The 13,742-nt window shown below is 41.7% G+C and overlaps 1 protein-coding gene across 1 annotated transcript in view; it reads left to right on the plus strand.

Moving 5' to 3' along the window:
- Nucleotides 1-13,355, plus strand: part of LOC130929092 (gastrula zinc finger protein XlCGF57.1-like) — a 29,116-nt gene extending 15,761 nt beyond the window's left edge. Inside the window, exon 2 of the mRNA XM_057856024.1 lies at nt 9,211-13,355. Within this exon, the coding sequence (XP_057712007.1) occupies nt 9,683-11,674 (1,992 nt within the window). The 5' untranslated portion in view covers nt 9,211-9,682 and the 3' untranslated portion in view covers nt 11,675-13,355. The remainder of the gene's footprint in view (nt 1-9,210) is intronic.
- Nucleotides 13,356-13,742: the final 387 nt, after the last annotated feature.

Consider the following 13,742-nt stretch of genomic DNA (forward strand, 5'->3'; position numbering starts at 1 on the left):
CTTTTAGAGAACTTTTAGGACAAGCAGCAAGTAGGGAGTTACAGTAATCCAATCTCGATGTAACGGACGCGTGAATTAATTTTTCTGCATCGCTTTTAGATAAAATGTTTCTAATTTTGGCTATGTTGCACAGGTGAAAGAAGGCCGTTCTACAAATTTGTTTAATGTGAGCTTTAAACGATAAGTCAGGGTCGAATAAAACTCCTAAGTTTTTAACTGTGGTGCTGGAGGCTACACTTAAATTGTCCAGAGTGACTATCTGGGCAGCTAAGAGTCTCTCACACTTTTCGGGCCTATTATAAGGACTTCTGTCTTTTCAGGGTTAAGTAGAAGATAGATAGTGCTCATCCAGGTATTTATATCTCGGACGCAGGTGCTTAGTTTGTCCACTTGCCTGATCTGCTCAGGTTTAATTGATAAATACAGTTGTGTGTCGTCAGCGTAACAATGAAAGTTAATGCTATGTTTTCTAATGATATTACCTAGAGGAAGCATATACAGCGTAAACAAGATGGGCCCGAGGACCGATCCTTGCGGCACACCATAACTAACCCTAGAGTACGGTGATGATTGCAGGTTTACATTGACAAACTGGTACCTATTAGATAAATATGATTTAAGCCAGCAGAGGGCTGCTCCTCTAATGCCTATGTCACATTCTAATCTCTGCAATAAGATATTATAGTCGATTGTGTCAAAGGCTGCACTCAGGTCCAACAGAACCAGGATCGAGACTAATCCAACGTCAGCGGCTAGTGACAAGTCATTAGTTACTTTGACTAATGCCGTTTCAGTGCTATGTTGAGCTCAAAAGCCAGACTGGAAATGCTCAAATAAACTATTGTCCTGTGGGTGCTGACAGAGCTGTTTGATTACCACTCTTTCAAGGACTTTGGAGAGAAATGGTAAATTAGAGATAGGTCTATAATTGGCCAAAATATCAGGATCAAGAGAGGGTTTTTTTCAAAAGCGGTTTAATAACTGCATATTTAAAGGACTGCGGCACGTGGCCAGTAACTAATGAGGTATTTACAGTGCCTTGCAAAAGTATTCGGCCCCCTTGAACCTTGCAACCTTTCGCCAAATTTCAGGCTTCAAACATAAAGATATAACATTTTAACTTTTTGTCAAGAATCCTCAACAAGTGGGACACAATCGTGAAGTGGAACAAAATTTATTGGATAATTTAAACTTTTTTAACAAAAAACTGAAAAGTGGGGCGTGCAATATTATTCGGCCCCCTTGCGTTAATACTTTGTAGCGCCACCTTTTGCTCCAATTACAGCTGCAAGTCGCTTGGGGTATGTTTCTATCAGTTTTGCACATCGAGAGACTGACATTCTTGCCCATTCTTCCTTGCAAAACAGCTCGAGCTCAGTGAGGTTGGATGGAGAGTGTTTGTGAACAGCAGTCTTCAGCTCTTTCCACAGATTCTCGATTGGATTTAGGTCTGGACTTTGACTTGGCCATTCTAACACCTGGATACGTTTATTTTTGAACCATTCCATTGTAGATTTGGCTTTATGTTTTGGATCATTGTCCTGTTGGAAGATAAATCTCCATCCCAGTCTCAGGTCTTGTGCAGATACCAACAGGTTTTCTTCCAGAATGTTCCTGTATTTGGCTGCATCCATCTTCCCGTCAATTTTAACCATCTTCCCTGTCCCTGCTGAAGAAAAGCAGGCCCAAACCATGATGCTGCCACCACCATGTTTGACAGTGGGGATGGTGTCTTCAGGGTGATGAGCTGTGTTGCTTTTACGCCAAACATATTGTTTTGCATTGTGGCCAAAAAGTTCGATTTTGGTTTCATCTGACCAGAGCACCTTCTTCCACATGTTTGGTTTGTCTCCCAGGTGGCTTGTGGCAAACGTTAAACGAGACTTTTTATGGATATCTTTGAGAAATGGCTTTCTTCTTGCCACTCTTCCATAAAGGCCAGATTTGTGCAGTGTACGACTGATTGTTGTCCAATGGACAGACTCGCCCACCTCAACTGTAGATCTCTGCAGTTCATCCAGAGTGATCATGGGCCTCTTGGCTGCATCTCTGATCAGTTTTCTCCTTGTTTGAGAAGAAAGTTTGGAAGGACGGCCGGGTCTTGGTAGATTTGCAGTGGTTTGATGCTCCTTCCATTTCAATATGATGGCTTGCACAGTGCTCCTTGAGATGTTTTAAGCTTGGGAAATCTTTTTGTATCCAAATCCAGCTTTAAAATTCTCCACAACAGTATCTCGGACCTGCCTGGTGTGGTCCTTGGTTTTCGTAATGCTCTCTGCACTTTAAACAGAACCCTAAGACTATCACAGAGCAGGTGCATTTATACGGAGACTTGATTACACACAGGTGGATTCTATTTATCATCATCGGTCATTTAGGACAACATTGGATCATTCAGAGATCCTCACTGAACTTCTGGAGTGAGTTTGCTGCACTGAAAGTAAAGGGGCCGAATAATATTGCACACCCCACTTTTCAGTTTTTTATTTGTTAAAAAAGTTTAAATTATCCAATAAATGTTGTTCTACTTCATGATTGTGTCCCACTTGTTGTTGATTCTTGACAAAAAGTTAAAATTTTATATCTTTATGTTTGAAGCCTGAAATGTGGCGAAAGGTTGCAAGATTCAAGGGGGCCGAATACTTTTGCAAGGCACTGTATTTAAGATAATATCAATAGTTAGAGGCAGGGTCTCTTTAAAAAGTTTGGTTGGGATCGGGTCTAGGAGGCACGTTGATGGTTTGGAGGACATTATAATTGAAATTACATCAATTTGGTCTACAGTGGTAAAGTTATTTAATTTTTTAGAGGGGTTTATAGGAGATTCTGAATTTTTTGTCTGCACTTTATCAGACCTGATAGTTGGAAGTAATTAATTTATTTTATTTCTAATAGTTGCGATTTTATTGTTAAAAAATTTTAGGAAGTCATCACAGCTAAGGGTGGTTGGGATATAAGGTTCAATTGAGCTGTGACTGTTTGTCAGCCTTGCTACAGTGCTGAACAGAAACCTAGGATTATTTTTGTTTTCATCTATTAAGGATGAGTAATATCTGTTTTTAGTCGTACGCAAGGCCTGTTTATAGGTCACTAAACTGTGTTTCCAGGCAGAGAGAGTGTGCTCTGTCTTGGAACGGCGCCAAAGTTCTTTCTCATTTACGTGCCGATTGTTTAAGAGAGCGTGTTTCAGCATTATAACAGGGAGAGGCTCGTCTCGGCTTGACAAACTTTAATTTGGGGGGAGCGACAATATCGAGTGTAGCACGAAGAGTAAACGTAAAACTATCAACAAACTCGTCATTAATAGCAGGGCCGGACATTATTCCTTCATAATCAGATGACATGGAGGCAAATATTGGCTGGATTATCTGTTTATACACTGAAACAGAGCGGTCACATAATGTCCTTTTCATCTGAGTTCTGGTCACTAGTGACGGATTATCTTGGAGCACAAACTGAAAGGTAATTAGAAAATGATCAGACAGTACAGGGTTGTAGGGATGGACACTAAGATCACTAATCTCCGTACCGTAGGGCAAAATCAGGTCCAGGGTGTGCTTGTGACTATGAGTTGGTTTATTTATATTTTGAATGAAGGCAGTCCCATCTAGTAGGTCATTAAAAGCCTTACCAAAAGAGTCGCCGTCATCATCAACATGTATATTAAAATCCCCTACAATTATAATTCTATCCCAGCTTAGCAAAATACTGGATAAAAAGTCAGAGAAATCTAACAAAAACTGTGAGTAGGGACCAGGGGGACGGTAAACCACTATGAAAAGAACTGGTATTTGCTTCTTCGAGTTAGCATCTATAATTGATAGTACTAGACTTTCAAAGGAGTTATAAATGTAATTAGCTTTACTTTTTGGGCTCATACCAGAGGTTGCACTAGACATTTTCGTTGTCTGTCATTTTGACTGACAGGGTCATAAAAATCTGGTCATAGTCTATTTTTACCCGTCACTTAAATTTTTAAAATGATAATGATGACATATTCAATAGTATTTAGTTTTCATTCATTTTTAATTAATATTGTAACGCTTGCTTTGGCGGCGAAAAATTAGACACGGAAGTTGTATTTTTCTCCCTCTTTTTACTCTGCTTACCGCCAACAACACCAACAAAACAACTCCACTCCCAAAGAAAAAGAGGCAACTATATAGACCCCAATCACCAACGTCACACAATGATCTTAATTGTGGTTGTCAGCCCAAAATCTTCTAAATATACAGTGGTATCTCTACATACGAAGTTAATCCGTTTAAGGACCTTGTTTATAAGTCGAAATGGTCGTATAACGAGCAGGATTTTCCCATAGGAATACATTATAATTCCATTAATTCGTTCCACAGCCCAAAAACCTTCACTAAATCCTTAAAAAATACTGCTGGTACTATTACAAATGGCAATTACACATAGCAAAACAAATAAATTATAAATCAAAATCGGAATAATAATAATAATAATTCCTGTATTAATGTAACGAATCGGGTTCTAATGTGGCGGACGTTTTTTTGCTGACCCTGAACGCACCTTGGGGCTAACGTGCCAGAGACAGACCGGTGAGCTTGAGTTTCACTTTCACTTTGAATGTTTTCTAGAGAACACCGTCAATTGCGGCAGACAGAAGGTGTTTTTGTTTTGAATAAGTTGTGAAATAAATGATTAAAAACGTGGCGAAGTTGGCAATTTCTCTGGAGATGTTACCACAATAAGAATTGTCAGTTTAACTTATAAAGACTGGCGAACGATGGTCGGAGGAGGACCGTGGAGATGTATTGTTGAGCCATTTCACGGATGCCCACCCTACGCTCATATTTTTCTGTCATTTGCATCTTCATTTAGAAGGTAAGCAACTTTTTCCTTGTTTCACCACCTGTACCAACCTTTTCTGAAACCAGTGTTGATTTGTCACACAAGAAAATCCGCCGTGCATTCGTCTGCGGTGCTGCCATTGTCGTCGTATTTCGAGCATGTCGTCGGATGTAGAAACAAATGGCGAGTCAAATTTTACGTCGGATGTCGAAAAGTTCGTGTTTCGAAGCGATCGTATGTAGAGGTACCACTGTATATTAAATGCATCTTACCAGATATAAAATGACTACTACATAGTCTGTGGTGATCGTTTGGTGCCCAGATTTCTTGTCGAATTACAGCAGTCCATCTCGCTCTCATCTTCGGGTCTCTGAGAATACGGTAGAACTTCAAGTCTCTCCGTCTATCTTCTCTGTTACAGCAACCAACCGCCACACACGCCTTCACCATTTTGATTATTAATATTAACGAGCAGAAAAACACGCCGTAATAGGAGGCATGTACGTAGCGGTAATGTGTAAACATGACGAGCTGACACACAATATGGCGGCTCCAGTCAGGGGGGCGGAGTTGTGACGTCATGTGATTGGGGTCTATACACAGGCGGCAATCTTGTCCACCAATTGGATGACGCGCTGGCACACCGGGTGCACCAATAAGAACCTCCCGTTGATGTGTCAATCACAGTGCCGCCGCCAGACCCCGGTGACGCTACAATATTCTGACAGAAGAGCCAACGACGTCATGCATTAAGAGAGACAATAGCTAATTAATATGCTCACTCGCCACCCTGTGGTCTGGGGTGTGAATTGCAACCTGTCAAAATGACGGACGGACTTCAGTTTTTTCCGTCACCGTTTTAAAAAAACGGTCAACGACGGAAAATATCCGGTTAACGCGACCCCTGGCTCATACCTAAACAAGAGTGTGATATTACTGCCACCCCCCCTCCGCGGCCAGTGCTTCTAGCTGTGTGAAAATTCACGTGACTTGGGGGCGTGGATTCATCAAGTCTAACAAAGTCATCCTGCTGAAGCCAAGTTTCAGTCATGGCCAAAATATGAATATTATAATCCCCAATTAAGTCATTAACTAACGGAGATTTGGGCGAGATTGACCTGATGTTTAATAATCCGCATTTTATATATTTATTAAGAGCTATTTTATTTTCACTGCTATCAGGGGCTATATGTATTATTTGGTCTAGTTCCTATAGTACTCTGTTTTCTCCTATTCACTATACGAGGCACGAACACAGTCTCTATCTTCTGTCCTAAATGTTGGATTTGTGACAGTTCGGAAAGAGGTGAGTGATCACTAGTAACAGAGTTGTGTTTTACACTACAACACTGCGCCCGGGCCCCCACTCTGGGAGACCAAGTTTGGCGGCTAAATTTCAAGTTAAGAGAGCAGCACCGTCCCAAGTCGGATGAATGCCGTCTCGGCGCATGAGCCCGGACTTGCCCCAAAACGCGTGCCAGTTATCAATAAAGACTATATCGTTTTCTGGGCACCATCGAGACAACCAGCGGTTAAATGATGAGAATCTAGAGTACATCTCATCATTGACCAAATTAGGCAGAGGATTTATTAATTACCTTCGTTTTATGGCTGGGTTGAAATAAAAACAGTTGCGCGACGTCTGTAAACGGGGGTTTCCAGGGTAAAACGAACAAATTAAAAATGCTCTTTAAGCCGCCGAACTATACGACATGAGAAAAAAAGTCTTAAATGGCATTATTATGTGAATTAGAATCATATTTTGAGACGATTCGACTATATACAACAATTTAGCAAAGCGCAGATGACGAGAAATTAGTCCTTTAATCTGCCGGTTAGCCACGCCTACCATTATAGGGCTTTAGCGTCCCCAACAGGTGGATGACGTCAGCGGTAGACTGGGCTCATCGGTTTTACTATTCAGCCCATTGAAGGGGAATTATTCAGAACGAGGAAAACGCAACGAAGAGAGCCGCGAAATATTATTGTTTCACTCTCTCTACTCCAATATTTTTACAGGATAGTCTTTTTATCCAAGTATTTTTCCCCAATAGCTATCTAAATGGCTTGAGAAGGACCAGTCAGCCCGTCGAGGGGGAACTATTCACAACGAGGAAAACGCGACGAAGAGAGCTGCAAAATGTCATTGTTTCTGTCTCTACTTCAATATTTTTACAGGATATTCTTTTTATCCACGTATTTTCCCCAATTGCCAAATAAATGGCATGGTCATGACAAATAACAGTCTTGTTCTAAATGGAATATGAAATCATAAAAATGCATTTATTCAGGACAACATGGCAAAATTACTCCATAATGATCAAAACTGTCGACTTCACCTTTACTGCCGCACCTCCCGAACGATATTTTATGACACCTAAATCGGACATATGTAATTTTCCTTCCCCGGCTTCGGAGAACGTAAACAAACCAAAAGGCGTGACAGCTAGCCGACAACCCGAACCGAGTGATGTTTAAAAGTCTTCCAAGCGGAAAATCACACATAACTAGCCTGGATTATTTGACATGACAACTCTGTTGTCGATCGTTTTCGTGGATTGGCAAACCGCCCGGCGGAGAGCAATTTACAGTTCGTTCCCCGGAGGAGGGTGGCTGCAGTTGTTGTGCAGGTAACGTGCTGCTAATGTGCATGAGGGGAGCTTTTTACATGCCTATCAATGATCAAACGTAAGTAGTCCTTTATTTAAAGAAAGTTTGTAGTGTTTACTTTGTAATAGCTGTATTAATATTTGACATAATACTAAACAAGATGTTTACCCACTTCCTCGTAAGTCCAATGGTCCCACAGTAGTCGTCAGGCTTGTTTAGGCCAATATCCACGGTGAATGGGAACCTTTTGAAACTCCAAAAAGGCGCATATGGCTCTCCCTCATACAGAATGATTTTTCTGGAGCCGTTTGGCTGGCGTGATGTGAAAAATAAACGTATTAATCCGCAAAATCAGCTGAATCCTTCGTCCTCATACACAACAGTATGCTGTATAGTGAAGAGGACGCCTTCTACCGTACACGTCACAGCGCCCTCCTCAATGCAAGACCGAAGCCGGAAGTCACTCATTTTCATGGCGCGGGATTGAAAAACTAAATAAATATAGCAATCGCTTCCACACACATCCAAGCGGTCCATATCATTCAGGAGCATAAAATACCGCGTGTATTATGAAATAAACATGCTTTTTCGTGTCACATGCACTTTAATGCGCCATGAATTTGCTATGGACACATATAGACATTTTCTTATAAAGAGCAGTGCAAGAGCAAAAAGACTCCTTTTTCAGTCTTGTCTGTGTTTTCTGCCATTTTTTTTCTGTCTTTTTTTAGCTCGGGGTATTCGCGGGGTTTTAGAAAGTCAATAAGTCTTTTGAATTTAAGCCCTTAAAATGTCCAAATTTTTCCTGAAATATCATAAAAAGTCTTTCAATCAATTTTGAAATGTCTTAAAAATCAATTACGTTAATGTTATTAACAACATGCATAAATTTCAGTCTTGTTTATAAATGCGGAACTACCGGTGCTGCCCAGTCACTTCTGTGTTGACATCATAGTTAGCACAGTCATAATGGAGAAAACCGATTTACAGTAGTTACATACATGGATTAAGTACAAACTAATTATTTGTGGCTTGAGAATATACAATTCAATTATTTTGCAAGTAATTCGCTCCAATTTTCCTTAATCTTTTTTGTTTTTCGCAGGTATCGATGTAAAATTGGTCTTAAATTTTATTCATTATGGTCTTTAAAAAAGTCTTTCAAAGTCTTAATTTTGGATTGTAGAACCCTGCAGAGACCCTGTAGCTGTTTGTGAAGTTTTGTCTTTTACGCCACGTTCACTTAAATCCTGTGCAACTCCTGGGGACTAAGCCCCTCCTGTTCTTAAAACCTACTGACGCCCCTGGGCGGCTATCCAAGCATCTTTCTTTGATACATCCAAACCGTGGACATGTTGGCTTTGACCCTGGCATTTTTGCAAGACGGCGTTGGCCGGCGCGTTGCATATCGCCGTCTTTTAATGACATCATAACGAGAGACACACGATTCAATGGTAAACTTTTGCTCTTCAAACATTTCAACCGAAATGGCATTCTTAGCTATTTTTAAGCCGATAGTTTTCGGCGCCGAATTTTCGGCCGAATCTCTAGGCGTACTAATGTCTCTCGCGCCTGAAAATGAAACCGCACTTCTTTTTTTTTCCAATCTATTTTCCTTCATGAATACATTGGAAAACTGCGTGACGCACTGAATCTGCGCAACGTGAACCACAAAGTCGCCAGGGATGACTGTACTCGCCTTCTTCAAGTTTTGTACCAAGGAAATACTGGCCGATGACGCGGTGGTGGTCATTAAATACTTCGTTTTCTTGTGTCTTGCAGCTCTCAGAAAACATCTAGGTGCTGAGGGGCAGGAACAAGAATCTCCTGGCGTTAAAGACTATGCTGCGCTCTCCCAAATCACAGAGGAGGAGCCAGGGCCCTGTCAACAGAAGGAGGGAAAAGAGCAACAAGCTAAAGAGGCAGAAGGTATCACCAGGTCGACTGGTGAGCCCTTGAAGAGTGAAGATTGCCTGGGTGAGGCCAGCAGAGGGGCAGAGCGTCCAAGCGGCAGCAGCAGCAGCAGCTCAACAGAAGGTTTGCAAGAAGACATTTTCAACGGTCCATCAGACAAATATGGCGCCACACGCACCTTCCAATATTGACGGTCATAAGAAGTCTCACACTGACGACAAACTCTGGAAATGCTCTCAATGTGGGAAAACCTTTATTACTAAGTATACTTGTCTTAGGCATATGATGATCCACACTGGTGAAAAACCTTTTTCCTGCTCAGTTTGTGATCAAAGATTCAATGAGAAGAGCACCTTACAATCACACGAAAGAACCCACACGGGAGGAAAAACCTTTCTCCTGCTTAGTTTGTGGTCAGAAATACGCTCAAAAGCAACACTTGAAGGTACACACAAGAACCCACACCGGGGAAAAACCTTTTTCCTGCTCAGTTTGTGGTCAAAGATTCAGTCTCAAGAATGGCTTACAAATACACGAAAGAACACACACGGGAGAAAAACCTTTTTCCTGCCCGGTTTGTGGTCGAAGATTCGCTCAAAAGCATCACTTGAAAAGACACACAGGAACCCACGCGGGAGAAAAACCTTTTTCCTGCTCAGTTTGTGGAAAAGGATTCAGTCTAAAGCAAGACTTGAAAACACACACAAAAACCCACACTGATGAAAAACCTTTTTCCTGCTCAGTTTGTGGTCAAGGATTCTCTCAAAAGCAAAACGTAAAAATTCACGAAAGAACCCACACGGGAGAAAAACCGTTTTCCTGCTCAGTTTGCGGTCAAAGATTTGCTCAAACGACCTACTTAAAAATGCACACAAGAACCCATACCGGAGAAAAACCTTTTTCCTGCTCAGTTTGTGGTCAAAGATTCGCTCTAAAGCAATACTTGAAAATACACACAAGAGCACACACTGGAGAAAAACCTTTTTCCTGCTCCGTTTGTGGTCGGAGATTCAGTATGAAGAACACCTTACAAATGCACGAAAGAATCCACACCGGTGAAAAACCTTTTTCCTGCTCTGTTTGTGGTCAAAGATACGCTAATAAGCAACACTTGAACATACACACAAGAACCCACATCGGAGAAAAAACGTTTTCCTGCTCAGTTTGTGGCCAAAGATTCAGTGCTAAGAGCTACTTAAAAATACACACAAGAACCCACACCGGAGAAAAACCTTTTTCTTGCTCAGTTTGTGGCCAGACATTCGGTATGAAGAGCACCTTACAAATACACGGAAGAATCCACACCGGGGAAAAACCTTTTTCCTGCTCAGTTTGTGGTCAAAGATTCAGTCTCAAGAATGGCTTACAAATACACGAAAGAACACACACGGGAGAAAAACCTTTTTCCTGCCCGGTTTGTGGTCGAAGATTCGCTCAAAAGCATCACTTGAAAAGACACACAGGAACCCACGCGGGAGAAAAACCTTTTTCCTGCTCAGTTTGTGGAAAAGGATTCAGTCTAAAGCAAGACTTGAAAACACACACAAAAACCCACACTGATGAAAAACCTTTTTCCTGCTCAGTTTGTGGTCAAGGATTCTCTCAAAAGCAAAACGTAAAAATTCACGAAAGAACCCACACGGGAGAAAAACCGTTTTCCTGCTCAGTTTGCGGTCAAAGATTTGCTCAAACGACCTACTTAAAAATGCACACAAGAACCCATACCGGAGAAAAACCTTTTTCCTGCTCAGTTTGTGGTCAAAGATTCGCTCTAAAGCAATACTTGAAAATACACACAAGAGCACACACTGGAGAAAAACCTTTTTCCTGCTCCGTTTGTGGTCGGAGATTCAGTATGAAGAACACCTTACAAATGCACGAAAGAATCCACACCGGTGAAAAACCTTTTTCCTGCTCTGTTTGTGGTCAAAGATACGCTAATAAGCAACACTTGAACATACACACAAGAACCCACATCGGAGAAAAAACGTTTTCCTGCTCAGTTTGTGGCCAAAGATTCAGTGCTAAGAGCTACTTAAAAATACACACAAGAACCCACACCGGAGAAAAACCTTTTTCTTGCTCAGTTTGTGGCCAGACATTCGGTATGAAGAGCACCTTACAAATACACGGAAGAATCCACACCGGAGAAAAACCGTTTTCCTGTTCAGTTTGTGGTCAAAGATTCAGTCAACGGTGTGCCTTAAAAGTGCACATAAGAACCCACACTGGTGAAAAACCTTTTTCCTGCACAGTTTGTGGTCGAGGATTTACTCGGAAGGATCGGATGAAGAGCCATGTGTGTGTTGGTGAGAGAAGCAGTGACCAATGACTATTTTGCCTGTCATCCATGCTGGCTTAGTCAGATTTGGCATGCAGGACGATTGCATTCTGTAGAGCTTCCTCAAATCCTGTTGGGGATTAGTATTTTTGGTGCATTATATGTGCTTTCTCCAATCCTTGTGTGATGCTCATCAACACAATATTACCGTACATTATTTAAAGACCAAATGTGAAGTAAGGTTGGCCCTAACCCTTGACAACGTAAATGCTTTTCTTCGACAATCTTCGGAAATGATGTCACACAGAGAACTGCGGGGGAAGTCCGCCATAGAACAGTATTGTTGCATTGCTTCTTGGTAAGATGCCACGACGGTGTGTGGCGATGCATTGTTTTCAACTTAAAAGTTGTATGAGTGGCCAAAGGACAGCAGGGCATGAAGCTAATTCGTGGCAATCCCCAATCATACTTCTATCGAGTTCATTTTGCCTACACTTATAAATTCGTCAAAGCTTTTCTTTTATCCCAGGCACTAGTAGGTGGTTTATTTACCTGACATATTTCAGCGAACACTTCCGCCTTCGCCAGAGGGTCCAAAGGTGGAAGTGTTCGCCGAAACACGTCGGGTAAATAAAAGCTAATGTCGCTAGCTTCTAATGTTCATTTCACAACATGATCGGGGATTTGTCAAAACTTTTCTTTTATCCCAGGCAATAGTAGGTGGTTTAGTTAACTGGCATTCTCCAAATAATAAAAACAACAGCCTATAGACCCTACCCACCGACGTCACAAAATCACGTGCTCGCTGTGTGGTTCCGCCCCCTTGTCCGTCATTTTGTGTCTGTATTATCAATGGTCTCAATTGATCGAGCAATTTATAATGCATTTCATGGAAGCCCCGGTGCTTTCAGATGCCGTAAACTCACTTGATGCGTTGCATAAAAGGCGTTATGTGGAAAAGCTTCAGTTTATCCATTCGCCAGATCCATATTTGATGCCTAAATCGATGTTTTTCGACCCGCTGTCTCCGCCGTATTTGCCTGACATCTGCTAGCTACCCTGATATGTACAACTATCTTGTCCACACAAAATCAGCCTATTCTCACGAAAGTTTGAAAAACTTTAAGAGCTTGGAGGCTTATAAATTCTTCGTTGCTGGTTGGGTGAAACAGGTCCTCGTCCACGAAAATTCGGCAGGAATCTATCTTGTGCTTGGAAAGGTGAGTTACGAAATTTTCAATTCAAAATCTTTTGTTATTGCTAACATCCACTGTCAAGTCTAATGTATTTCATGTCGTTTGTCAATGGAGTTAGGGCTTTCAATGTTTATATGGTTTAGCGATAGCACTCTCACTACATACATACGTGTATGTTGTCGGCAGTTAGCCTAGCAATCATCTTAATTGTGGTTGTCAGCCCAAAACCCTCTAAATATATATTAAATGCATCTTACCAGATATAAAATGACTACTACATAATCTGTGGTAATCGTTTGGAGCCCAGTTTTCTCGTCGAATTGCAGCAGCCCATCTCGCTCTCTTCTCTCCGGGTCTCTCGGAATCCGGAAGAACTTCAAGTCTCTCCGTCTTCTCCGTCTATCTTCTCTGTTATTGCAACCGACCGCCACACACGCCTTCACCATTTTGATTATTAATGTTAACGAGCAGAAAAACACGTAAATAGGAGGAATGTACGTAGCCGTAACAGGTAAACATGATGTGTTGACGGACAATTGGGCGGCACCAGTCAGGAGGAAGGAGTTGTGACGTCACGTGGGTAGGGTCTATAGACCCCAATCACGTGACGTCACAACTCCGCCCCCCTGACTGGTTCCGCCATATTGTCCGTCAACTCATCATGTTTATGTATTACCGCTACGTACATTCCTCCTATTACTGCGTGTTTTTCTGCTTGTCTAAGTAAACACCACCGAGTAAACGAACCCAAAACCCTTCCTGACAATCGTTAACATTGATTAGTCAAAATGGTGAAGGCATGTGTGGCGGTTGGTTGCAGTAACAGAGAAGATAAACGGTCATTTTAGTAGTTGCTGTGTGCCAATTGTTAAAAGGGCAAATCTCGAAAGCAGCACGGTTTTATCTCTGTCCATAATGCGTTT

The sequence above is a fragment of the Corythoichthys intestinalis genome, chromosome 13 (assembly GCF_030265065.1).
Source record: "Corythoichthys intestinalis isolate RoL2023-P3 chromosome 13, ASM3026506v1, whole genome shotgun sequence".
In the NCBI taxonomy this organism is placed as follows: Eukaryota; Metazoa; Chordata; class Actinopteri; order Syngnathiformes; family Syngnathidae; genus Corythoichthys; species Corythoichthys intestinalis.